General features: G+C 35.7%; 5 protein-coding genes across 15 annotated transcripts; 2 read left to right on the forward strand and 3 right to left on the reverse strand.

Moving 5' to 3' along the window:
- Positions 1-1,408: 1,408 nt before the first annotated feature.
- LOC121260790 lies at positions 1,409-7,187 on the forward strand. Of its 10 annotated transcripts, none has more exons than XM_041162815.1 (14): positions 1,410-1,978; positions 2,136-2,759; positions 2,849-2,906; positions 3,442-3,584; positions 3,669-3,870; positions 3,962-4,238; positions 4,341-4,416; positions 4,503-4,587; positions 4,695-4,764; positions 4,845-4,944; positions 5,067-5,252; positions 5,349-5,414; positions 5,484-5,708; positions 5,918-7,187. In XM_041162815.1, exons 2-14 carry the CDS (start codon positions 2,451-2,453, stop codon positions 6,350-6,352), a joined length of 2,232 nt encoding a protein of 743 aa, XP_041018749.1. In that variant the 5' UTR covers positions 1,410-1,978; positions 2,136-2,450; the 3' UTR covers positions 6,353-7,187. The 10 variants fall into 10 exon arrangements, with proteins under 10 accessions (XP_041018742.1, XP_041018749.1, XP_041018745.1 ...); XM_041162811.1 differs by having other exon boundaries at positions 2,136-2,357; positions 2,554-2,759; positions 5,067-5,414; XM_041162816.1 differs by having other exon boundaries at positions 1,413-1,978; positions 4,503-4,563; positions 4,854-4,944.
- Positions 7,188-9,745: 2,558 nt separating this feature from the next.
- LOC121260792 (AP-2 complex subunit sigma) lies at positions 9,746-12,443 on the reverse strand. The gene is made up of 6 exons (XM_041162819.1): positions 12,251-12,443; positions 12,057-12,155; positions 11,918-11,968; positions 11,300-11,473; positions 10,628-10,687; positions 9,746-10,033 (listed from the first exon to the last, which is right to left on the reverse strand). Exons 1-6 carry the CDS (start codon positions 12,251-12,253, stop codon positions 9,992-9,994), a joined length of 429 nt encoding a protein of 142 aa, XP_041018753.1. The 5' UTR covers positions 12,254-12,443; the 3' UTR covers positions 9,746-9,991.
- A 776-nt stretch (positions 12,444-13,219) lies between these two features.
- Positions 13,220-18,122, reverse strand: LOC121260791 (hexokinase-2, chloroplastic). Of its 2 annotated transcripts, none has more exons than XM_041162817.1 (9): positions 17,818-18,122; positions 17,017-17,167; positions 16,740-16,922; positions 15,778-15,852; positions 15,540-15,695; positions 15,356-15,451; positions 15,135-15,265; positions 14,344-14,425; positions 13,220-13,834 (listed from the first exon to the last, which is right to left on the reverse strand). In XM_041162817.1, the coding sequence occupies exons 1-9, from the start codon at positions 18,084-18,086 to the stop codon at positions 13,496-13,498; spliced, it is 1,482 nt and encodes a 493-aa protein (XP_041018751.1). In that variant the 5' UTR covers positions 18,087-18,122; the 3' UTR covers positions 13,220-13,495. The 2 variants fall into 2 exon arrangements, with proteins under 2 accessions (XP_041018751.1, XP_041018752.1); XM_041162818.1 differs by having other exon boundaries at positions 17,814-17,981.
- Positions 18,123-21,234: 3,112 nt separating this feature from the next.
- Positions 21,235-23,590, forward strand: LOC121259125 (WEB family protein At1g75720-like). Its single transcript, XM_041160620.1, has 2 exons — positions 21,235-21,641; positions 22,817-23,590. Exons 1-2 carry the CDS (start codon positions 21,495-21,497, stop codon positions 23,297-23,299), a joined length of 630 nt encoding a protein of 209 aa, XP_041016554.1. The 5' UTR covers positions 21,235-21,494; the 3' UTR covers positions 23,300-23,590.
- Positions 23,591-25,051: 1,461 nt separating this feature from the next.
- Positions 25,052-25,553, reverse strand: LOC121259209. Its single transcript, XM_041160716.1, has one exon. The coding sequence runs from the start codon at positions 25,540-25,542 to the stop codon at positions 25,168-25,170; it is 375 nt and encodes a 124-aa protein (XP_041016650.1). The 5' UTR covers positions 25,543-25,553; the 3' UTR covers positions 25,052-25,167.
- Positions 25,554-27,386: the final 1,833 nt, after the last annotated feature.

A 27,386-nucleotide genomic window follows, 5' to 3' on the forward strand; every position in this document is an offset into this window, starting at 1 on the left:
ATGAGAATTAGAAGACATCGTTGGCCTCGTAGTATCGACCGTTTTGTTGCTTCTTCCATTAAGGAACTTCCACTTTCTCTTCCTCTGTGAGATTGAATCCTTCCCACATAAGCTCTAACTCTTCTGCCATGATAGAAAACCAGAGATCCCACCTTCCATTTAGCTAGAAAGCATGAATTTTTTGCTCAATCACAAACCCTCCACCTTACCCTTCAACAAAGGAAAGGACCACCGCCTGGATAGACAATAGAAATTCCAAAACGGCAAGAGTCAAATAATTTCTATATGATGGAAGTGAATCCGACAAGCATAAATTATCTCTTAAGATCTGGATTAAAATGTTCCGTGGATTGAGAAAAACCAAGGTCGTTTTTGTAATTGTGATATTATAAAGCGGAAAAGAGCAACGAGTCACGCAGCAAACATGACTCTTTATGTATCTGCCACGCCGAGGTGCAGAAAGCCAGAGAATCAAATCATCACAACCCCACCCAGCATCAAATAATCGCCATCAACTAACCATTAAATCGCCGAGTACCTTCCCTCTCCTCGTGACTCAGGAACTTTTTTTCCTAGAAGTCACGTCGCAGATTGCAGTGTTTCAGTGAGTATATCTCTATAAACATCTTTCACAAACCAAAAGTCACGCTACTTTAAGCGCGTGAATAAACTCCTACGTTGTTGCCGTCGCCTTCTAATGGTTCGTGTTATACACGCCGTCAGTATATATTATGTTGGGAATTGAACAAATGGTGGTGGTACGGAGAGATGGTGATCTATGATACGTGGCAAACAACCAAGGAATTGTTCTTGTCATAATGGCCGTCGATGAAGGAGTCAGGTTTCAGTTACTTGTTCTCAACCGTCTCAGTCGTAGAGAAAGAAAGGCACGTCGAGGAGACCATCGAACGGCCAACGAAGGCCAAGGCTTCGGAGAAACTCATCGGGGCCGTGGATCCTCATCCACTGCATGGGATGCCACGTGGAGAAGTTACACGGTGGCATGTTGTGTGACGGAAAGGATTGGGCTTTGTCTGATGTGGATCGAACGTGGGAATTTATTTTGTTGGATGTTTCGGACATTCGGTGGTAATCCAACGGCCGTGAGGGACCACCCTGTGTGAGTCGTCGATTGTGGAATGACGTGAGGATGGAGCTCGTGTATAAATGTGATGCGAGCGAGAGAGAGAGAGAGGAGGTGGCAGTTTCGGGACGCATTTAAGCGCGATTTTACAGTGCAAAAGCTTCGGGTTTTCTTCGGTCTTTTTTCAGAGCTTGTCCGTGAGCTTTTTGTGATAGAAGAATTGAGATTCAGAGCTCTGGTGTATGAAAGCTTCTGTTTTCTTCCGTTCTCTTTTCGGAGCCTGTGCTTGTACTTTTTGTAGAGGCGAGCTTCGGAACTCTGAATTTATTTACTGAACTTTTATTTTCGGGTCTAAATTTCGACTCTCCGATATGATTGTTTTTCGATTACGCGAAAGAGTGACAATTGCTTGGGATTCAGTAGTGAAGATGGGTTTGGGACCTTTGGGTTTTGTAGCAGATTCGCGCATTAATGGTTCCTTTTATTCTACAGTGTGAATGACTGTGATTCATCCGGAATTCTGATTCAAGGAGTTTTCACGGGTATTTCAAAGCTTTTCTTTTTTGTATGCCTATTTTACCTCTCTCTCTCTCTCTCTCTCTCTCTGGTCCTTTTATGATTTTATCTCTGTTGCTTTATTTTACGAAGAACCTGATTCTCTGAACATGTTAAACGAATTACTTTTCTTACTTTTTTTGCCATCTCTTTGCTAGCTTTTTGTCTCTTCCTTTGTTTCTTTTTATTTCACCGACGCGAACATTACGAGCACTGCTACTCTAACTCTCATGCTCAGAGAGAGAGACGGAGAGATATGCGGCAACTAAAATTGATTTTTATCTTTCTTTGGAAAACCCAAACGCCACTTTTTCAGTTTTCTTTCCGGCGAGCTTTTCGGTAAATACTAAAACCCAAACAGAAATTCTCTCTATGCTGTTCTCATTACCCTTCTTCTTACATTTTCCTTCTGTTTTCATTATGGACCCAGAAACGATTTTTTTTTTCTCCGTACTCTGATGTTCTCTCTGACCCTTTCCCTTTTCTGTTATTGAAGAAACTCAAATTCTCGAAAGTAGAGTGAAGAATAAATAATCTAAAGGATCTGGAAAGTTCAGCGTTTCCTGTGGTTGGTTGGGCCCGATCGAGTTCTGAACTTCTGAGCTTTCGAAGCCATTTTCAAATTCAGATGTTGGGAGGCCAGAAATGGACAAAGCTCGAGACGTGAGGCGTGGAGCCAGTCGGTTCTCTCTTGCCACGCCCAAGAACCTCTTCTCTGGTAAATTTTACTCCCACAGAAAGATACAAAAAGAAAACAAAGCTCCACCCCATTTTGTACTTGTCGTTATCTGGGCGTTCCTTGTTTCTCTTTATGATAAGGCTCGCCGATTATAAGCGTCCCGTGTCCCTTATTATCTCCTTTCTCTCGGGCTCTTGTCGTTTATGTGTGTTTCTATTTGCGTGCGATTTTGAAGGGTCTGATGGTGTTTGTGGGAACTTCGTACATTCGGAAAGATCGAAGAAAGAGAGGCTAAGAAGATTGAGTGTTGTTGGTAGGACGAGCACAAGCTACGAAGACTGCGAAATGGGTTGCGATCTGTCTGACAAAGAAGATGAGCTTCGCTTACAAGCACCGTCTATGAGTACTTGTTCTAGCAAGAGATTTAAGATTCCAAAAAAGGTCGACAATTTTGATGAGTTGAAGTTTTTTTTTTATCGTTCATTGTACATGCTTATTAATTGTTTAACTTCTTTTTTTTTTTCCTACAGTTTTTTGATGACTGCAATGGAGTCGATCATGCCTCTGTTCCTAGAAAGCTGCGTTCAGGTGCGTGCTTCGCGAATTGAAAAGGCTGGTGGATTTTAGTTACACAATTTTTCTTCGAGTGGACTGTCCTTAATTTGATTTTTGTAGCTTCTTTAATTGTTTGTTGTGATAACCTGGAGCCTCGGGTTTAATTTTAGGTTCGTTTTTCTTTGGTTCTGGGAAGTTTCTTTCGTCTTTTTTTTTTTCCCCTTTTGGTGTGTGTGTTTTTTGTTGGTTCTGTGAGTTTGGATTAGGTCTGAAGCAAAACTGAAGCTTTTTGCTTTTTCTTTCTTTTTCTGAACGCAAGATTCTGTGTGTTCTAATTTAATTTTGTTTAAAATATTGATTCTGCAACTTTATTGGTGCATATGTTCTCTTAAATCTAGAACTGTGGTATTTGAGATTTTTGCTTCATTCTATTCTGAGTTTCACTTTTCCTTGGGAGATACTTTTGCTTTTAGTGAATCGGAAAGCTTTTCTGAATTAAATGTAAAAAAATTGCTTGGTATATTTTGTTGGATTAATGTTTGGGAATTTTCTTTTTTAACATGTACAGCCATGAAGAAGCGTAATTGCGAATCTATTTCTCCGGAATCTATTTCTCCACCTTTACCAGATTCAAAAAAGCTGAAAGATACAATCAGTGGAGTCCAAGCTTCACCCATAAAGAATGGTGCAAAGAAATCCAAACTCAATGTGGTTAGCCCTCTCTAGCTGTCTACTATCAAAATATCCCCTACTTTTGCTTTTCTTCATTGTTCATTTCAACTATTGTTTTTGTAGAAACACGGAGGCTCAGACTGGTCCCCAGAACAGACTCTCTCTGGGCCAATAACAAAAGATGAGGAAGAAGTAGTGGAGACCTTGTATGCATTGGCCGGAATGTTCCCAAACAATGATGCAAATGAGAAGAGTAAAGTTGAAAGCAAATCCAGGGAACAAAAACCTGTGCCAGAATCAAGGGCGAGTCCGATGCCCATACAAGGTTTCTTCATTTTGCTCTTTCTACAGTATTAAGTTTTGATAATTTTTTTCCCTTTGTTTTGGTCTGTCTGTTAAGTATTGTAGTTTATCAGATTCTGCAGTTACAAAAGACAACTTGAGCTCAATGCCCTTGATAACAGCCAAAGTTGTTGATCCTTCAGATAGATTGCCCAAAGAAACTGGAAAAATAGTTTTTTTGGACGAACCCAGTATTCAGGAACAACCGGATTTGCCCGCTGGAGAGAAAATCCTAATGGAATTAGATTGTTCTGTACATCAACTGAATCTAACTAGCATGCCAGTCTTAGCTAGTAGTGACAATGACAGTGTAAAGCCATTACACAATTCTGAGCTAAGCTTGGACACAGGGTGCGTTGTTTTTTCTTTTTCTTTTTAAATGATTAAGGGCTCTCTTAACTTTCCCTTTTTTTTTCTTTGTATATAATTCTTTTTATATTTTTTATGATCCAGCGTATTAAATCTACCCACACAACCAGAAACCCCTCTAATTGAGAGGAAACCAGAGATGGCGTTGGGGGCAGCAACCGTAATTTTCTTATTTTCAAGTTCAGACTAAACGTTCTTTTAGTGATCTAGATCTGAATTTTATGGTTCATCTGGTTTGCTTTATAGGCCGTAACCACTGCAAGTGAACTGGAACAACAAAATAGAACCAATGAGCCCAAGAAAAATGGTACACTTCTAGCTTGCTTGGAAGGTCTAATTATCATGTCTGGACTCGTGCTTCAGTTGCAAAAGTTGTTGTCTTTAATAGTGTTGGATATAAATATTTTGACACCATCACTCTCTTTCTTTGATCAAAAGGTTCGATATTGTGGCCGGGATTGTCTTCAGTTGTCTCATATGGTGGTGGGAGTCATGGTCCTTCTTTGCAGTAATTTTCTTACATTCTTGTTCTTTTTGAACCCGCCATGTATCCGTTTTCTTGTTGCTCCCATGTCCTCATGCATTTAGGTATCTCAGGTCCTCTGATGCTAGAATTCCGGGTTGGCTTGATGCTGCTATGATTGCCTCCAGACACAGGTCATCTGAAAATGGTTCTTCGAGTGGAAAGGTGAACATTTATCTTATTCATGCTTCTTACCTGTCGTTCCCAACTTTAAAAAACTTAGCTATGTTTCTTGAAGTGGTGTTTACTATTTCAAGCATCTGAATTGGTATGTGGTTGCTACACAGGTTTCAAAAGTTACTGTTGAAAAAAATACATGGAAGAGGTGTGCTGCTCATGTTCATATAAGTCATCTCATTCAGATCTCAAAAATGCCAGAGAGCCAGGAGAGGTTGCTGCTGCAACTTAATCAATTGAGACCAGAGGAAAAATCAAATCTAGGATTTCTAATGGCAACCAATAGATTTGATGGGGTGAGAAACAGTTTAAATGACGTAATGTCTTCTGCCGCTCTATGCAATTCTGCCACTGAAAGAATTTCAAATGAAGCTAAAACTGATATTCTTCAGCCCCAGCGACTTCATCAAGATCAGCCCCAGGCTCCGGCATCCGGGGTGTACACTCAACAGAAGCAGGTAAGCTCATATTGTATTTGCGAATGATTTCTTCCCCTACAATCTTTTGACTTCTTCCATTATTGGCAGAGTTTCGACTTCTTGTCCTTGTCAGCTGGAGATGGCGAGATAGAAGCTAAGAACCGTGCTAATAGAGCTGGAAATGGGTTGGATCCTTTGTCACAACTCCAAGTTCCTTATCTTCATTGTCCTGCACAACAGCAGACTCTCATGCCTTTCACTATGCCTCAAACTCGCTATACCTCCTCTGCTTACCCTGATCAGCGTTCAGTAGCACCAGCAGCAGCACATCAGGTTTTATTCTTGCTTTCAGGTTACATATATAAATTTGTTGCAGGATATTCTTTGGAGCCAGTTAAAAATTTGCTACGCAACTTTCTCTTTGCTCAACCTGACCATAACAAATTTACCTTAGGCTTTGCTAGCTATTACAGCTGTTCCTTGTTAGGCTTGTTATGTCATCTATAGTTCTAAAACTAGATTATGCTTCATTGTCGGTCCAGCTACAGGTAGCTCCATATCTTGGTAGTCCATATCGTGGTCCTAACCCAAGTCCTATGGCCTGGACAAAACAACAGCAGCAGCAACATCAACACCTTTGGGCTGCCCAGCTAGCAGCTCATTACAGGCCTGGCGGAACTTCAACATCCATGACCCAAGTTTCGAGCTGGCAACAGGGAAGACAAGACCTGCCTATGCTGATTCCGTTTGCCCAAACCATTACCCCACCATCCCCTTCATCCCTAGAAGTACTGGGCCCCAAGTATACTACAGTCTCTCAACAACAGCAGCACATCATGGCGATTGCTACATCATTGCCCCCTGCCCGGGTAAAAAAACAAGACCACCTTATCTCCTCTGTCTACGAAGAGACTGGAGGTGGGTGCCATGCCACGGGTGCACTACCATTGCAATTACTCTGCAATGAGCGCCGTTGATGTGAAATGCATTGGCAGCTGTTTGGTGAGACAATGGATGGGTAACACATTATTGCATTCGTTCTTTCTGTTCATTCTCGGGACTTGCTGTAGCATAATCAAGTATTTGAATATACGTACAATACTATTCATTTCAGAAACCAAATTATCAGAAAAAGAAGAGCATCGAGGTAGGCAGAGGAAAATTGCTGCCATGTATATGTTGAGGGAAAACCAAGACCTATCAACTGCTGGAGAATGGAGAGATGGTAATTGAGTTTTGTTGTATAATCCTTTTACGAGCATATCTAATCATATTGATGCCTTCTACAGAGAACCGCACCAAAAAGAATGGATTGAGTTTATTTCTATTTGCCTGTACCCCCACACAGTTGTCTTTCTTGCTTGCATCCATTCTTGTTTTGACCTCATCTGCTTTACGAGGTTTATGCTAACCGTTCAGAATAAAGAGAGGCCAAAAAGTAAGAAGGGCCAAAGAGTAGAGATTTTTAGACCAGAGTTGGTCTCGAGCAACTTCAGTGGAGCTCCCAATCACAATATGTATACTGCTGGGGAAAGAAATGGAAGTCTTTTCTCTTGTGGGGCAAGCGAAATGGAGACATAAAAAAGAATGACCTTTGGATGTTCTTAGATCACGAGTTTTTTCCATTCAAGCATGGTAGAAGTTGGAACCATGTGATTGTCACCGATTATGCACCATCCAATGTAATTTTATAGATGTAATTTCCGCAGCAAACTAATGCATTAAGGACCGAGAAGTAGAAGTGTCGATTCAACACGCTTTTGTGTTGAAAGGGTTCCTTCCTATTAAATGCATTATGATATTTCAACGTCATTGAACTTTACTTTCTTGTACCTTATTTTTCTTTCCCCTTTCTAGAGTTTGGATACGGGATGAAGACATAATGGTACATGTTCTCTCAATACTCAAGCTAGAAGTCTAAAAGCCCCAAACTTTCAATGCCACCCTTTGTTCAATTGCATTAAATTTCGAGCAAACTTGTAGATTGTGGGTCCATGGCGTGTTCGTATGTATCCCTTGCAATTCTTGCCTATGCTGCCAAATTGTCTCTGCCAGTCATTCGGATTTTGTACTTTGAATGGGGTGGACTGCTTGAGACTTTGGGTAGTGATAGGATTATTACTCTATTACTATCCATTTACTACTTATAGTTCATTTTAAATTTTTTATTTTTTTATCATTTTTTTTAAGTATTTTTTTAACATTCTTAATCATTAAGAAAAATTAAAAAAATATATAATTTTATTAATAGTCACTTCTTTAACCATTAAATAAAATTAAAAATTAAAAAAAAAATTAAATATAAAATGAGTAGTAAATGAGTAGTAGCTTTATCATTTTCCATATTTGAGGCATTGGTGGGCTGAGTTTTACCGGATTCAAACAAACGTATTGACAGTGACACTTCATCATCTTGGTAGGACTATTTTCTTCAGCTAACAATTCATTGGAATTGAACTCATTGCAAGGGGTAGCACATTCAAACATTAGGCAACGCAACAGGTTGGTACTACCAAACACGTAAGATGGAATTTGTCAAAGTTGAAAATTGTGGTCGGAATCAACCCAGCTTTGTCATAGATTTGGTTTGCCTTCTTTTTATTCTTTTACGCTATTGCCCAATAACAGCATTAGTATTTGAATTGTCAACATTTACTTGAGTGTTTCGCTCCCCCCACCCCAAACAAAAAAAAAAAAAAAAAAAAAAAATTTCATTTTTCAAAAATACTTATGCATCATTATCTAATCTTACTAGAGTAAGAATTTTAGATTCGAATCTTATTAAGGGTCACGTTTGGATTCAGAGATGAGTTAAGATTAGTTTAAATAGTTTTAGACGAGTTGAATAAAATATTATTTTTAATATTATTATTGTTTTAAAATTTGAAAAAGTTGAATTATTTATTATATTTTGTGTAGAAATTTAAGAAAGTTGTAATGATGTGTTGAGATGAATTGAATTTTAAATTCAAACGAGACCTTAGAATGGACCGTTAGATAAGAAACATATATCTCTTGACATGACATAGATATGCATCCATTATCCAAGGTATTTAGTTATAGTAAAAGCATAACACAGACCGAATCTATTTTTTATTTTTTTAGATTTCATTTAAATATCCGTTCTTTATTTTTGTTACTAACTTTCAAAAAATCCATATCTCAATAGTCTTATATTCCATTTAAATATAAAACTCCTAAAAAATTATTCGCCTTTGCCACAATTGTACAGTTATGTTTGGAGGAGAGCAACCGTAGCAAACTAAAAAAAAAAAGCTATTGGAGGGATGGCTAGTCAAATTAGGGGGCTATTTAAAGAATGGAAAATGGTGGTCTCAAGACATTTTTCTGATTTTTTTTTTTTTTTACTTAATGATGAAAGAAGTGTTTTTTTTAATGATGTTGTGATTTTTTTAAAAAAATTTTTAAGGGTATAAAAAAAATTGTATGAAAAAAGATAGTTAAATATCCTAATCAGGAGAATCTTTCGGACTACACCTTAAACATTTTTACTAAAGGATCGGTGGGTGTAGCAGTAGCACGATGCTTAAAGAATTATACTCAAATTTCGACTAAAATGAGCATTTGGATTAGCTTACGCGTTGATATTTTGGCCTCGTGGTTATCTCCTCTTATCCAAACGGGGAGCCGTTCTTTGTAGCATCTTGCTCAATTTCTCTTCTTTTTATTTATTTATTTATTATTATTATTTTGATACAAGTTTCAGTCCATTTTTTTAGAAGATTTCTTACTCTTTTACGACTATAAAAATAAACGACTTTCTACACATTACACCACTTATCAAGTCTACAACTTAGTTTTCTTCCATTTCACAAAACTCTATTAAGCCCGGTTTAGATTGAAAATTTACTTCAACTCATCTCAAATCATTTCACGCTGTTTGAATTTGAAAAGTATTTTATCTCATCTCATTATTACAATTTTTCTTAATTCTCATACAAAATATAATAAATAATTTAACTTTTTCAAATCCTAAAACAATAATATTAAAAAATAATATTTTAATAATATTTTATTCAACTCATATAAAATCATCTCAACTCATCTCTAAATCTAAACGGGCCAATACTCAATTCTTATATAAAAGGCGAAAAACAAAAATAGGGTTCCATCATTTTCATTCCTCCGTTTTGCTTTTTATTTGATTTTTCTTTCCTTCTCCTGGCAATATTACATCGAATATCTCGATAATTATTTCACAGCAATGGGAGATGTAGCAGGAACATGAAGCCCTCTCTTTGGCTAAAAGATTTCTCACTAGCTCGCAACTGAGAGGAATCAACCTTGCAAAGGGATTGCGTCCATGAAAGTACACACAACAATCGGGAGCGCGAACGTACACAGCCACGTTCATGTATACTGGCCTTTATTGATTGAATATGAATATAATCACATATATAGTAACAAACAACGGGAATGGAGGGAAGGAGGAGAAACACGTTGGAGCGCTGAAAAAAGAACACTTAAATTTCGTTCAATTTTCTGATATTACAAGATGAATTTCGCAGCAAGAATTTTGTAAGCAAACTACAGCAAAACCGATGACCACAAGAAAGGAGCAATAAGCTGCAACTCCCAATACACTCGTAATAATCTCACTCTAACTTTTCCAGTTCCCCCATTCTCTCAATAATAGCCTGCAAGGTAAAGCCAAAATCAGAAATATGGGCAAAATTCGTTGGCAATATGTCTATGCTGGTCCAGATTTAACCTATTTATTCATGCAATACTCACTGTATTCATTGAATGAATATTCACTTAACATTCTGTTAGTATTACACAATAGATATCTTAAAGAACAATCAATACTGGTTGCTTCTAAGTTGTAACAAATAATTTTTTTATTTATTGGCACCAGGGTGTTCGAAAACAGTGTTCTGACTAAATCCCGGGACAGGCCCTAGGCAAGGAAAGTTGTAACAAATAAATAGATCACGTTAAACAGGGATACAACTATCATACTAAGGTTGGTGCTGTAGTGGTGCACGATAAACCATATTCTATTATCAATATATGTGAGAAGGGAAGGCCAATAGCCTAAGGGTATAGTAGCACCACCACCTGCCCCAAGTATAATGAGGCGTGGCAGAACTGGGGATCCATCCCCAACTCATAACTGTATCCCCTAAAAGAATCACATAGGAAAAAAAATGCGTGAGAAAAAGGCAAACAAGCTTCAGTATGGCATACTCCAGATACAGACGAGGAAAAGCACTTAGTAATATGCATACCTTTTTGCTTGTTTCTTGGAGCTCTCCAGCAAGAATGAATTCATCAAGTATAAGATATACCTAATAAAAAGGAAAAAGAAAGAGTGAGAGGATATAAAATGATCAGACCGATATCTTCAAAAAAAACACACATGCAGAAGGGATGGATTCGAAAATATCATAAGTTTTTAGATCAAGCAATATACTCTATGATCTTAGGTCCATAATACTTCCCACTGGAGTCGATAAGACTTAAAGATAGTATATGCTATTATGCATGCTCAACCAAAAGAAGGGTGGGAAGTTGGGAATGCATATGAATTGTGCAGCATGACTAGTCCAACACAAAGGAAATCAGAGATTGTACTGCATAGTATAATGTACAAGGGCACCAAAGAAATTTCAGGTATGATTTCCACCAAAATCAAATCCAAAATCATATGAATGATAGGGTGGCTCTTCACTAAGTTCACTTTTTTTTTTAATATATATATATATAATTTTTTTTTTTACGAGAGGAACAAATTCCATCTTTGTAGGTATGCAACACAGGAACCCTTCAGTAGCCCAACATGCTATTCACATGAGGAGCAAAAATGAGGAGGAGCACGCCTATGCACTGATTAATTCATGATGCTTCCATATGAACAAGGAAAGCAATTAACATCAGGAAACATTAGATAAGAGGCAAACCTTGTGAAAGTTGAAAACCAAATCTAGCTCGCACACATTGCTGAAGAAATGATCCAATATCTCCACAAATAAATGGATGCACTCCAAATAGGCCAACTCATTGTCAGTAATGTCAACACAGAGTGAGAAAAATAACCCCGCATATCGCCTATAGATTACTTTGTGTGTGCGGAACTGAAACAAGCATTATAATCAGGTATTCAGTGAATAAAAACATCAGGAAACATTAGATGTAGCAATAATACATAACACATTAACTACGAAGGCAGGCTATAGAAAATGTAAAACCCTGGAAAACTTTTTAAAAAAAAAAAAAATTATAGCCAAATTGATGCATTGCTAATAATTATGACAAAGACTTGCATCACGCACAAAGCTGATCAAACCAAGCCAGGGTGTAGATACTTTTCAGTCAGCAGATTTAACCTAGCCCTAGCTTGGAGATTAAGCTTAGTAGGCAGTTCAATAGAGATTATAAGCTTTCTTTTCTTGGGCAACAAATACAAGACACGTAAAATCATAGCTCCAATTCCCATACATATCCCAACAAATTGTGAGCCCAAATATCGTAAAAAAATAAATGCAGAAGATAAATAGATCAAAATAAAGAAATTCGACCTCGACGAAATTTGTGAACTTGGGATCTCTGTTTACTACCAATCGATGGACCTACAAAACCACCAAATACACACCTAGAAAATTTCCTACCAAAACAACACCGTCATAAAATTCAAAGCAAAAAAGATGAAGATCATACCTCGTATTCGACCTTGTGCTTCTCGGAATCTTCGAGAGGAACATAGTACTTGGCAAGACGGGTCTTTCCCTGCCTGTTCTGTAATAGTATGAACCGGATCTGCCAAATCAAAGAGTTAAAGAAATAGTCAAGAACATATGAACCGATTCATAATCAAAACCTAATTGAAAATGAATTTGACTTGATTGGAATACCATTCTTGCAAAAAATAAAAGGGGAATTAAGCAGAGAGCAACTGGAAGTTCAAATATTTATTTAGAGAGAGCGAAAATCTAGCCTAGGGCACAATTTCCTTTTTCAATGCCGTCGCAGGTTAAAGTCTTTGAAAGAAGCAAGGGGGATTCAGAGATGGAAATCCAACGCGTGTACAAGTCACAGACAACAAAATAAATAAATAAATAATTGTAAATGATATATTAATAAAAGAGAAGATTTCGTTATAATAGATTTAATAAATTATATAAAATTATATCAATTTATTAAATCTGTAAGAATAAAAATAGTTTTACAATTTAACATATTATATTAATCAATCACGTTAATTTATAATTTTATTTTTATAAAATCTATTTTTAACTAAAATATTTCTATATTTTATATAATTTAAATTAATTTAAAAGAAAAAAATTAAATTTATATCTTACATGACATTTTGAAAAGAGGTCTGTTATGTTACAATTGGATGCCAATAACCGCATGTGTTATTTATTTACAACCATCCTAAATTAGTTATCACTACAATGGTATGCTAACATATTATTATTGATTGAGTCGTAAATTAGTTCTTACTTTTTAAAATAATAAATTTAAAAATAGATAAACAAGATTACTTTGAAAAAATAAATAGAAATATAATATATAACAAAATGAGACATAATCGACATCACATTGACATGCATTTATACATTTATATATATGATAAAATGTTATGCAATTGCTTACCCAAAAACAAAATTGTAATTAGAAGTTAGGCAGAGAGAATGTGTAATAAAAAGAAATTATCTTAGCTCATTAAAAAAAAAAAAAAAAATTATCTAGGCATTTTTCCTATGAGAAACTCGCGTTTTCCGAAATCTTTTGAAAGTCATTCGAATGGCATCGTCTGAAAGGAGTACGATTGGGTTACCTATAAAAATAAATCCAAGAGTGATTGACTACAGACCTTGACCATAATTGTTGAATTGATAGATAATGTTTCCTGCATTAAAAAATACACAAAATTTCACCATATATTTCGACGGCGCACATAAGTTCCACAGATCACGGCTAAACTACAATCTGGAAGCGTAATTTATCGGCTAGCATCGTGTTCTTTGCTCTTATTCTTAAACCAATGCCAAATCAAATTACAATACAAAACCAAAATTCTCTGCTTTCTGACTTGAAGATAAATTGCGCGGCAACATATTGCTTGGTGTGATCAGGATGTTACTAGTTTCCTACAAGTCGTGACCGTACATCGAGTTGGCTGCTGCCAAGAGAGCAGCTCCTATACCAGACCCATCTTTAGTGTGTTCTATAACCACATTCTTTGATAATTCCGACCCTAGAAGCTCTGTAACCGCATCCTGCAGGTATCTTCTATACTGGGGGTAATGTTCATACAAGCCTCCATCCATAGCCACCACTGTCCTCTTCCCAAATATCAGACCTTTTGAATCCTCCTCCATCTTTTGCAGGATTCCCACAATTCCTGCACCAGCTAAGCGGCCACCTCTCTTCACTATAGTGTCGCAAACCTCCACGACAATCTTCCTTGCACTTATGTTGCTCTCGACCTACTCCCAAGATTAAAAAAAAGAAAACAAGACCAAAGAAATCGATCCTTTAGTAAAAGAAATCATAGAAAGCTTCAAGGGCATTCCAAAAAACTATTCAAACATATTGCAGATATATATATGTATATATATATCTTACTATGGTGGTTATCATCATTATATTTATGGTCCAAAGGAAGTGTCACAAATGTTGTCTCTTTCATTCAACAAAACAAATGCTTTTCTGCCTTTCACATGATACATAGAAGTAGGCAAAACTGTTGTTTGGAAAACAATGTGAACTGTTGGTTTGTGAGGGAGAAAACAAATTCTTCTGATATATAGTGCATTGCATTCCCACACTCAAAAATTGATTAAAATATTTTGAGTTACCAAGATGCCTTCGATAAATATTCACAACTAATCTTGAGTTCCCAAGTTATTCCCAGTGCATGTTCCCAAACCTCCGATTCACCAACACAATATAAGAGGATGAATTTCAAAAGGGTGAGACAAGGCAAGGAGCTTACCGAAGCTAAATCATGGAGAATTGAGCCAACAACTTTAAGATCATCAGAGTCATCCTGCTGCATAGCACAAACATCTGGGGTCCTGCAAAATTAGTTTAGAAGACACTACTATAGTAAGAATCCAATTATAATTAACCAAGATTAGCATCAGAGAAGAGAGGGATAATCCTGAAGGGAGAGTGAAAGCCAACTCTATACCCAGCTCCCATACTAGAATAACTAGATAGTATTTTTGGATTTGAAATGAAGATGCAAGGACACAGGACCAGAAAAGATTCGGATAGAGGCAATATGATGGAACAGGACTACAGTGTTTTGAGTTAACTAGCAGTTCTATCTGACGAGAGTAAATTCACATCCTTCATGAAGCTGTTCAAAATAATCAGTACTTGACGTTTCACACAATCAGCTGTAGATTTTACCTTTATTCAAATAGATTTTTCTAACAATTCCTAATAAACAGATTTCCTTCTGCTCTTTAATTTCATTGTACATCAGAACAGCGTGACGACGATGTGGATAGAGAGAGAGAGAGAGCATTATTTCCTAAAAGGGCTATTTTCCCATTACTGATCCAGGAGATTTATTCAAATCACCACAAATATCTTTGTTATGGATATGAGACCCAAAAAGTGGGGGAAAAATAGATCCCAAGGTGAAATACAGACGGCAACAGCACCGATTTGCTAATTAAGTGTAGGTCCAACTTCTACCAAATAGCAACAAGATTGATATAGATCTACAAATTTGACTCTAAGGTGAATTGTATGCTAAAGAGAACTTCAGGTTACCGGAGTACAAACGGTGTGGACAGTTTTTCTGGAGAAGAATCACCAAACAGAGCTCCTTCTTCAGCCATCTTCAGTAGCACTCTTCTTACAATTTCACCAAGATACATTCCAGAGATTGTCTTCTCAAAGATCTGTTGATGCCATATGATCCACAGTTGATAACTTCTGTAGTCTGAACCAACAAAAGTAAATTAACACTGATGACAAAACCCCGAGGTTACCTGCTCACCAGGATTAATAGTTGCAGCATCCATATCTCTATCAAAAACAGTTAAAGGAAGACCTTTTGAGAACGCTCCCCACTCAGTATTTATAATCTGCATCAACGAATCATTTAGAAAAATCTAAACTATGAGTATTAGAAAAGTACTAAAGAGAGAAAAGAGTTGGAGCACTCATATACACCGTTCTTCCCGAAGAAGACACATGACTCTGAAGCTTAGGAATAGCATCCATCCATTCAATATAGCAAGCATTCGTTCCAGTACCCAAAATGACGGCAACCATGACATCATCATCCCAGTACCTTGCTCCAGCTAACGTCCCGACTGCATCATTAACCTACATTGCATCGATTTATCAACTATACATTGTTTCATTGTTTTACTCTCCAAGTAGGATGTAAGCCTGAGAAACAACATACCAGGGCAGATACTTGCATCTCCAGTCCTTGCCTTTCCATTGCCTCATTCAAACAAGCCACTACATCTCTTCCGGCCTGTAAGGAGTTCAAAGTTTCCCATTATGCTTGTATCAATTTAATAGACTATGACATCATTCCCAAGGAAATATGGCTGAAAATTACCATTTTTTTTTTTTTGTAAGTAAAAATTTATTAATACTAATAGGCATAGCCAAGTACACTGGATGTATACAAGAGAAAACACCTAGTTGGGATGTAGAAATAGAAACAAGAAACATGACTCCATTGACTGGAGTTAATATGAATTGATTATCAATTTAATAAACAAGGAAAATTACCATACAGAATCAGGCTATCAAACATTGACTCTATTGAGAAAAGAGAAGTTAATATGAGTCGGATCAGCCACAAAACGTTATAGTGAAACTTTATTCAAAGCTCATTTCTCAGGGAATTGGAATTGATAATCAATGATTTACAAAACCATCGTTTAACCTAGATTCAATCAGTTCTGCTTCATGCCTTAATCTTACCATGTCATTAACTGGCTCTCTTTCTGAAATCCTGTCAAAAATTGCAATCAATCAATGGAGCAAGAAACCAACCAGAATCTCACAAACCAAGAAGTCTCTAGAACTGGAGGGGAAATACAAGTATGTTTTCAAGAAAGTTTATAACATTTATGTTTCTAAGACAACATTGTTAGAAATTCCACTCAGATAAGACTTTCCTCATAGAACAGAACTTCTCCTTTGGTCTCCTATGATCTACAATAAATTAATGTGACTGTGATGAATACATACTTTGGATTTTATTTCTGCCTTTTTCAGGATTACAGCTAATTGAATTGAAGAGGACAAACAGATTTCAGTTCATGCTAATACGGATGTTACAAACGAGGCCAAGACCATCGATATTATCATTTCCTGCTCATACAATTAAGAAAGTGGGGAAATACGAACCGTTCCAGAGACCGCAAACCCCTTGGTCCACTTGATTAGTATGCCAGAATCTATAGACGTCTGCCTCACGGGGAAAGAAAATGTGAATCCAATTTCTCTTTTCCTTCCAGATTGCATGCTAAACTTCCCACCCTCCCTTTGAGCAAATTTTCCCAACCCAGAAGCAATAAAATTGAAAAGCTCCTACAGTTTTGGGACTCAAAAAAATGAAGAATAGCTCGAAAACATATTGCCAAAACAGACTTAACATTATACTAAAATGTATGGGCAAACAGACCTCAGAGGTACCAAACATGAGATCTTGAGGAATTGATACTTGCTCGGACTCGGTTGCGATCACACCATCTTCCTTCCCACCTAACTGAACCCTCAGCACCCGAAAGTTTGTTCCACCAAGATCCAGCGCATAGAACAACCCTTTCTCATTCCTTTCAAAATATAACATAAAAAGTAGATAACAATTAAATTGGTCGGTGTAAATGATAAATTATCATTTGTATTAAGTTAAAAAGAGATGTAATTGCTGAGGATTTTCAATAAAAGGTAAATGCCAGCTTATTATGGTATCAGAGCGGGCTGTACTAAGTTTGAGCCTGATTTCATATAAAATCAGTCACAATTTTCTATCAATGTAGGCTTCGGAGATTTTTTTTTTACAAGTAATGTAGGCTTCGGGTATAAGTGATAGTTTGCCCACAAAAACGTCCAAATTACCGGAAGCATCTTTTGAATCCTCAAACAAGTAAGAGAACGAAAGTCAGGAAAACAAAGGTTCCCGGGGGGGGGGGGGGGGGGGGGGGCGCTGCTGCGGGTGCTGGGAGGCTTTCTTGATCTATACCTACTTTAAGGCACCTTTGTTTGACATATTAGGAATCAAAAACTTTGTCGCCAAATAAAAGGAACAAAAGACTATTCCAAAATGTGTAAGATCAAACACTACACTAAGTTCTAGTAAACTGAAGTAAAAACCAAGTCAGCAAAGTAACTACCAAGAAGAGCAGCAACTATATATATAGAGAGAGAGAGTGAGTTAGGATCAAAGTAACATGGAATTTCAGAGTTAACATAACATACAGACCCAGTTGGGAGACTGTCAACATAGCTGAGTATCATCTTGAGATCACTGCCACCGTCAATCGCAAGCCCAGAGCGCATATCGGCAGCCATGGCGTTCGCCACGTGGTGGAGGACAGGCAAGGGAGTTGCACAGTCGTGCTTTAACTTGGTGAGTAATGGGCCGACGGAGATCGCGCTAGATCGAACGGCCATCCTGAACCGAGGCGTACGCCGGAGGGATCGTGGGAGACAAAACGATCCGACTGCGGGGTAGGTCGCGGCGACAAACATTGGTAGCAGACGGTAAGATCTAAGAAGAAGGAAGAGACGGAACACAAAATTTTTATCAAATCTCATCGTTATATCTTGTCTGATCGCTACATTTTTTTTAAATTATCATACAAAATATAATCAATTATTCAACTTTTTCAATTCAAATTTAACTTTTTAAAATTCCAAAACAATCATAATTTTAAAACTTAATATTTTAAACTTTCCAAAAAACATAAAATTTTCAATTTACCTCCTAAAAGTGATTCACAGAAAGAACATATACAGTGAGAGTAATGTGTTTGTTGATCTTATCTGTTGCTGGGAAGGATTCAACTGTTGTTCGATTTTGTTATTAAGTTTTCAGTTAACGGGTATTGGCTATCTAACGACCTACATAACTGTTCCTTAGCTTTTCTATCAAATATAAAAATAAAAAATTACGGGAGAACAAACTACCAAGCTGGCGAGCTTTGCCGTCTGGGTGGGCGGAGATGACGATGTGGACGCAATATCTAAGCTTTGTCCTCCTCGTTCGGTCAAACCATTCAGCGTTTTACTTCTGTTGGGATATTCTCATATGCCCTAGCGTGCACCATACGCTCATGTTACACCTGGCGATTCTGGTAAACTTTTCCTTTTATTTATTGGACTGCTGATTAGGTCTAATTTGAATTTAAAATTCATTTCAATTTATCTCATTTTATTATTATAATTTTTTTAAATTTTTACATAAAATTTAATAAACAATTTAACTTATTTAAATTTAAAAATAATTTTTCTAAATTTTTACATAAAATATAATAAATAATTTAATTTTTATTTTACTATTTACAAATCATTTCAACTCTCTATATACAAACCAAACCGTATAGTTTGCTGCGTATCTGTCATATGATACTGATAGGTTGAAAAAAATGTAGCTACAAAAAAATTAAATAAAGTTAAGAAACAGTGGATTGCGCTTTAGATAAAATAAAAATTATACATATATCAAAATAAATAGGAAAGATTTTGTCCATAAATCAAACCATTTTGTGTTATATATTATAATAATTCTACTGATAGTCGTTCTCAATTGTATTAATTGATAAAAAAATAATATAAGTGGCTTATTGTATCGTACTTGCTTAAGTAAAGTAATACTATTTTTCATTCTAAATTTAGTCCTCGTAATCACTTCTCACATAACTAAAGTAAATAAGTAACGTTAAATACAATCTTAGCAAGTTTCACATACTCTTTTTAAAAACAATATAGTCCACTAATAAAAAATAAAATTTCATATAAATCTCGAATTTATTTAATTTTTCAAAAATAAATGCGTGAAGTTTACACACTTAAATAGATTGTATAAAAGGGTATAGCCCGATTATATACTTTTATGCACGCTCTTTCTTCATAAGTTTTATGCCCTATTTGAAACTAGTTCAATCTAATTTTAAACTGAATTCAATATCTAATTCTCAAATTACTAAACTCATCTCAACTCAAAACTTCTTTATACGTGAAACTCACAATTTTTTTCAACTCAACACTTCTTTACATACGGGATACATAACTTTTTTTAATTTTTCATAAAGATATATAAACTTATCTTAACATCTAAACTAACATTCAAACGGGACATTAATATATATATCATTACCCTTAATTATAGCTAAAATTCATTGAACGAGAAACTCAAGTCTGCACACTATTGAGTCATCGAATTTATTTACTAAGATGTTTAAAGAATTAGATGAAATGAAAAATATGTAAATAGTAATGAATTAGTATATGAATAGTAGTAAAATGTTTTGAGCTGAAATGTTTTATGAAATTTTGAAAAATGATAGAGAAAAAATTGAATAAAAAATTATAAAATTATAATATTATTATAATATAATTTTTTTTTTTAGAATTTAGAAAAGTTGAATTAATTTTTTATATTTTGTTTGAAAGTTTGAAAAAATTGTAAAGATTAGATAAAAAATTTAAAAATTTAAAATTGAAAAATATTATTATTTGAGTGATGTTTAAAAATAAAATGAGATGAGAAATTTTAAAATGAGATGATACGATCTCATTCCCAAACAACGCTTTTAAGAGATAGAAATCTACTAAAGATAGAAAGACACCTTTCCCGCTACTAACCGATACAATATACAGCATGCAGTGATTGGCCACGAAAATGTTGAAAGCTAATGGTCCGAGTGGGGTGTATTATAAATACGTATAATTGCAAGGAGGAAATGGACCAGCCTGACATGATGCAGTGCCCAACTTGGACCTCTCTTAAAAGGTAATACTCTTGAGTTTCACTCCAGAATTAACGATGAGGAACCATAAACCTTAGACTTAATTAAGGTCGTTTTGAACGAAATGGACCATTTTTAAAGGAGGGTTGCTATAGATATAAAGCGATCCCACATACTGACGTAACACACACTAACGTGCTACATCTTCCTACTTTTTTTTTCCTGTGCATCTCCCCTCCCCTCCTCCCTCTTTCCCTCTATCTCAGCTCATCTTCACTCCTTCTCATTGCCACCATGGTGGTCGGGGACTATCTCAGGGCTGGCAAAAGCTGCCGACGGTCCAAGCGGCACTATCCCATTCACGGCAGCGCCTCTCCTATGCGATTCCCTTCCCCTCCTCCCCCTTTCCCTCTCTGTCTCTGCCTGTCTCCACCATTATTGTCGCCGCCATGGACCACCTCAAGGCCGGCAAAATCTGCTGGCAGTTTAAGCAGCACCTTCTGGCGGGGGGATGGGAGCTCCCGTGCACAACAAGCTGCGTGGGAGGGGAATTGCAAGGGTGGAGGAAAAAAGGTAAGGAAAAAAAAGAAGGGAAGGAAATGTGGCATACTCACACAGTGTGCCACATCAGTGTGTGAGATCCTTTTGTGAGATTCCTTTATGTCTCTAATGTTTTCCTTTTTAAAGTACCAATCCCTCACTCTTTTAAGGATAAAACAAGGTTAAAAAAAAAATACCAAAATTACCAGATGCATGTATGCAACACAAGCTAGCCTATGATCTGTTGTGTAATGAGGCTCCTCCCAACTGAGGAAACGGAGACAAGTGGGCCTTTCTTCAGTTGGCTATAGGTGAAGAGTCCCTCTCTCTTTTGCTGAATAAGTAGTGGCCAAGCAGATCCATATAACCTAGAGCCTCCAACCACCGGATTCACCTTCAAAATATATATAGCAGCAGCAACAGAATTCTAGTGAAGTGGACGCGAAGAAAAGAAGCTCCCCCCCCACTTCCATGATATATTATATCTGTCACCCTTCTTCCTCGGCCAAATCAGCCTTTCCCACACACATAAACTCTCTCTCTCTCTCTCTCTCTCTCTCTCAAATCGAAACAAAAAGAACATCCTTGTTTCTGTCTTTCGTTCAAAATCAATTCTACAACCGCCTCTGTTCTCTGTCTCTCTCGGTGAATGAATATGGATAAGGAAGACGGAGTTGTGGTTATCAAAAGGGTGGAGATAGACACGAGGGCGCCCTTCAGGTCCGTCAAAGAGGCCGTGACATTGTTTGGCGAGAAAGTTCTAGCTGGGGAGCTCTATGCCAGCAAACTCAAAGAGGTGACCTTTCATTATTCACCATATCCGGTTTTGTAACTTAGATTGCTACGGTAATTTTGCTTGGAGATTGATATTTTTAGGCATACATTGTTATCTTCAGATCGACTATATTAATAATTAGTTTCTTTCTATTTGATATCCGGTATTATATATATTATCTGGAGCGACGACATTAACGTCTCACGCACTCTCAATTCATTCCTCCCTTCCAATGGATCTATTTGCATGAATGGTATTAAAATTTTTAAATATATTTAAATATTTATTATTCAGATTTTTTAAACCGATAGCTAGGAATTTATGATGATAAAATTAAGAACATCATGAAACAAGCATTTTCTTTTTTATGTTACATGACCAGCATATCCAATGATCAGTAGCTAGCTACTTGCTAATTATGTATGGGTGGTGAGAATATTGCTACAGTTTTTGGCGTTTACTTCATCATCATGTGACGGAATAAAGGTGCATAAATATAATATTATAGTTTGCATTAAAACTGCACTTTCTAGCAACTTTATACTATTGTAATATAAGCTTTACTAGGGAATAAGTCTCTTTCTTTGCAATGAATAGATACCAATTAGTCACCTAACACGCATTCTCCCTAGCTATATAACATATATAGATCACGGATTAATTAAAGGGCGGGTCACCATGCATCGAATGTTACATAGCCATATGACCTACGTCCAGTTTATTCCATTTAAAAAAAGCCTCCAGTAGTACTACTTCCATTTTACCAAGGCCAGTGCTAAGGCACCGACTGCCCACCGATAAGTGCTTTAATTTTGTGTGATTTTTTTCCAAGCATTTTTTAAATCACTTCAATCATTTTTTAAAAATAAAATAAAATTGCAAACTCATTAAAAAATACCTCATTAACTATTAAGTAAAAAAATGGAGACAATTTCTAAGGAGAATGTCTCGGTGACCTTAGCCTTTTCCTTTTACCAAACTGTCTTAAGCAAATAAGAAAATGAAGAACAATATATATTGCTAATGAACTCTTTCATATATATATATATATATATATATTATCCAGTGGGCACATTGGTAGTCTTGAATCCTGAAATAGTCCCACACATTGCATGCCCTCCATGGATGATTGAGTGAATAATTTCATATAAGAAAAAAAGATGTTTTGTTTCATACTAAGTTGATTTGTTATATAGATGCACAGTGGAGGTAGCGAAATTAATGGGCATGGCCCTTCGAGGCTTGGAAATGTTGCAATATCTGAACTAGAAGAGACAAGACAAAGCCTCCAAAAAGCAAAAGAAGAAGGCATGATTATGGCAAATTGCCTCTCTTCTATGAAGGAAGAGCTTGAACGCACAAAGCATGAGCTCCAACAACTGAAGGAACGTGAATCCGAAAAACTGATGGAAACAGAGTTTGTAGACGTCAAGTTTGTTGAGGACTCGACGAGATTTGAGGTCAAAAAACAAAACTCAGAAGACGAAGATCAAGAGAAAGGAATAATGGAGTTTCAAAAGAAAAGATATGTGACTTTTGCAAATCCTCCATCGTTAGAACAAGTTTTAATCCCACAAGGCGTAGAAAAACTTGAGAGACACCCTTCTATCAAGAAGAAGAAAAAGCCATTGATCCCTCTACTTGGAGGGATTTTTTCCAAGAAAAAAGGCAGCTCATGAGGAGGCGCATTGTCTCGTGTTCCTTAGGTGCATTTCAAAACGTTCAACATATAGTTTTTTGTGTTCCAACAATAATAATAATAATAAGTGCTCTTTTTTTTTTTTTTTGTCGAGTTTTATTTCAATTTCTTCCTGCAATTCCAGCCATGCAGTACTCAAGTTGGTCTGGAATGAAAGGAAGTTTTAAGTGGAGTATGAGTGGTAGATGTTCAATAAGAGAGTTATATATAATGCAATAAAATACTGTCGGACGTATAAACCAATACTTTCTTCTTGGAGCTATTCCTTTAATTTTCTTTTCTACTCTTTTTTTTTTTTTTTTTCAAATTATGTACTCTCAGCTCAAGACTGTGTGAGCAATTACTTGATCCAAATTTCAGTCTGTCTAAGCCACTTGATGGGTTAAGCATATGGTTGATGAAACAAGTTTTCCGTCCCTTGTATACAATTATTTATGTATGATACGTTTTGGGATTTTGCTATACATTATACTTTTTTTCTATCTTATTGTAATGACGTGGCATTAATCATTAATTATTAAATTTATAATTTAAATAATAAGAATTGATCTAATTATTGATAAATAACATCACATCTATAATGGAAATAGAATAAAAATGAAGTGTACATGACCATAACCAGATAAAATAAAGTGAACTTTTCAAATAATTCCCATTATTGAAAAAAAAATCTACACAATCTGTGTACACAACACTTTATGTGGAGCGAGAGGGTGAGAAGGTGTGTGGAGGTTGGAGAGATTGTGTAGAATTGTTCTTATTGAAAATAATAATGATAGGGTTATTACTCTATTACTATCCATCTACTACTCTTTTTATATTTAATTTTTTTAATTTTTAATTTTATCTAATGATTAAGGAAGTGATTATTAGTAAAATTATATATTTTTTTAATTTTTTCTTAGTGATTAAGGATGTTAAAAAAATACTTAAAAGAAAATAATAAAAAAATAAAAAAACTTAAAATATATATAAGTAATAGATAAATAGTAATGAGATAGCAAGCGTATTACTACCATGTTAAAAATGGCACATTTACGATCTCTCTTTCATGTCTACCACAAAATTGAACCCTGTTTGGGGTGTTTTACGGGTGGTGGCCCAACCCAATAACTTCAAACGGTCCCCAATGTAGAATAGGGTACCATCAATACCGGTCAAAGAGTCGCAAAGACCTTTCATTAGTGACCACGTAAATAGGCCGGAGATAGAGTACTAGCCCACCTAAATGCCCAGTGACAGATTGAGCACAAGTCATAAACCTAAAAATTTCTGCAAAATTTGGCAGGAAATATACGAGGCAACCAACAAATAAAAATTTTCATTTATTTTTGTAGTGCTCTTTTTTTCTGTCCCCACAATTGTTGCTGGAGACATTGTCCTCTTGATCATGGTCTGTTTATAAGGTTTGTCTGGATCAAAACAAAGTAGTTACTGAGGATCTAGTACTCTTGGACCCTCTCTCCCATATAACCGATTCCTGAGCTCAAGCCCACATGAGCATGCACCAGGTGAAGGAGAAGCCGAAGATGAAAGAACATGCACGTACGAGATACTAAAACATATTCATATTTAAGGTTTACTTCAATCAATCATCGATCAATTTGCAAAGTGACATGCATGATAGCAAACATGAGCGCTATATATGTATCAATTGAAGGTCAAGATCCGAGAAAAGAAGATTATATAGGTAACGAATAAAACAGGACAGCACTGAACTCAATCCCTCATATTTTCCTTCTTCTTCCGTATGAATGTGCTTAGAACCCAAAGCAAGCACGAAAAGAGACCAAGAAAAGAAAAGCTGAAACATTGGTAATTAAACATGATATATATCATTAAAGTAAGTCAAACCTGAACATCGGATTTACGACTGTCCAAAATCCCGTCCTGCGACGATTTGTTGAAGAACTCAATGCAGTCGGCGATGGCCTCGTTGTAATGGGAGTGAGACGAGTAATAGGAGCTGCATGAAGTCTTTGGCGGCTCATGAGATACGTTTGTGTCGCAGTTCTTTTGCCTCGCTGCCATTCCGGATGCAGCTGAAGACCCGCGAGAAGGGAGTGAGAATAATAGTCGCATGAGAATCTTGCGGAAACTATTAAAGAGCTTCATCTGATCTGAAAAGTTGAACTTGGGAGGGACAGTGCTGGCCTGATCAGGAAGAGCTTCACGACCACTTAGTAATTGTATGACAAAGCTCTCTCTTTGAGGTCTGTGCATTGTATTCTCCCTTTGACGCCTCCGGGAAGTGTAATGCTATGATGGGTGTCGTTTGGTTGTTAGGATATAAAAGCAGTGAGATTTTCCAAGCATGACCTCTTTTTTTTTTTAATGAATTGCTTCATAGACTAGAATTATATAAAAATAAATCTATAAATTAACGTGAGTTAATAATATCATCTATTAGATCTACTTTATAATAAAAATAATTTTATAATTTGACATACTATATTAAATCACGTTAGTTTATGAGTTTATTTCTGTGTAATCATTTTATAACTAAATTTTTTTTTTTAGGCATCATAGATAAGATAAAATCATATCAAGATAATTAACTTATATTATTTAAGAGTTCTATTTTTATAATTATCATAAAATTTATCATATATCCATCATAACTTAAGGTAAGTCTTTGATTAGAAAACAAAGATCATATAGATCTCAATTTATATTGCATAACAGTTAAAATAATGTCAAAATCTTGATCCACTTCATTTATTTTAAATGTTGGAATTACTTATTAAAAAAATTATTCCAGGGAAGTGTTAAAATAAAAATAAATTAAATTGTGCTTTTCTTTCGAATTCAAATAATGACTCATTCATTTCATCCACATTTAATTGAGTATTTTATATATTAACCTTCTTAGTAAGGAAACATATGCAATTACACAAAATAAATGTTGGATGCGGCCAAAGTACATGTGCACAAATCATCTTACATGGGCTTCCTTGTCCTGCCATAAAAAGTTTGTTCATTGGAACTGAAAAAACGTACTATTAACTATTAAGAACATTTGGGCCTTTGTTAAATTCCTGAATCCAATATTTAACGTAAAAGGCTGGTAATATCATCTACCAATCAGTTACGAGATTGTAATCGTCTCAATAGTACCCCAATTTAACCCAAAGAACGTGAAAACCGGAGCGCAGGTGGTCCGGTCCGTACGCTATAAACTATATAAAGTCTTTGTTTGGATCTTGAACTGTTCTCAACTCATCTCAACTCATCATTATAACTTTTTTAAATTTCAACACAAAATATAATAAACAATTCAACTTTTTCAAATTTCAAAATAATAATAATATTAAAAAATAATATTTCAACAATATTTTATCATCTCAATTCAACTCAACTCAACTCATTTCAATATTTAAACACACTGTTAACTCTAATTAACCTGCCACCCATCCGAAGATTCTTATAGATAAGTGTATAATAATTTTATATATTTTTTAAGTATTTTTTAAATTTCTTGAAACATTTAAAAAAAAATTACAAATTCATTTAAAAATACTTTCATAACAATAAAATAAAATAAAATAAAATAGGATATGTCATATGAATCTTTAACTTTTCTCGTGCTGCTGGATGCAACATTTTCCTTTATAAGTGGGTCTGGTTAACAGTAAAAAAAACCTGTGAAAAGCCCCTCGTGTTTTTATCATTTGCCTTTTTTATACATACGGAGGGAAGTATCCATAAAATTTGAGAGGGACAAAACCTAAGAACAGATGGTAAGGAACAAAACATCTAATTATAAAGTGGCTCGATCGGTTATAAATAAAAGTTGGGAATGATGAGATGGAGAAGGATTAAGAGAATATTTAGATTGTTAAGCGAATGGAGGGTTTGAGATAATAATGATTTATCAGACACTATAATTGTGTCTCGTACTTTCTTCCTTAGACTAATTAAAAGATGTTGGTTGATATTGAAGGCATTCATTGTCCCGCGAATAACAATATACTAACAACTCTTTTCATAATTTTTTAGATAATTATATTTTAAAATAAATATATTTTTATATATTATTTTATAAAAATACCTGTTATTTAAAATAT

This window comes from Juglans microcarpa x Juglans regia, chromosome 4D, assembly GCF_004785595.1.
Source record: "Juglans microcarpa x Juglans regia isolate MS1-56 chromosome 4D, Jm3101_v1.0, whole genome shotgun sequence".
Classification (NCBI taxonomy): domain Eukaryota; kingdom Viridiplantae; phylum Streptophyta; class Magnoliopsida; order Fagales; family Juglandaceae; genus Juglans; species Juglans microcarpa x Juglans regia.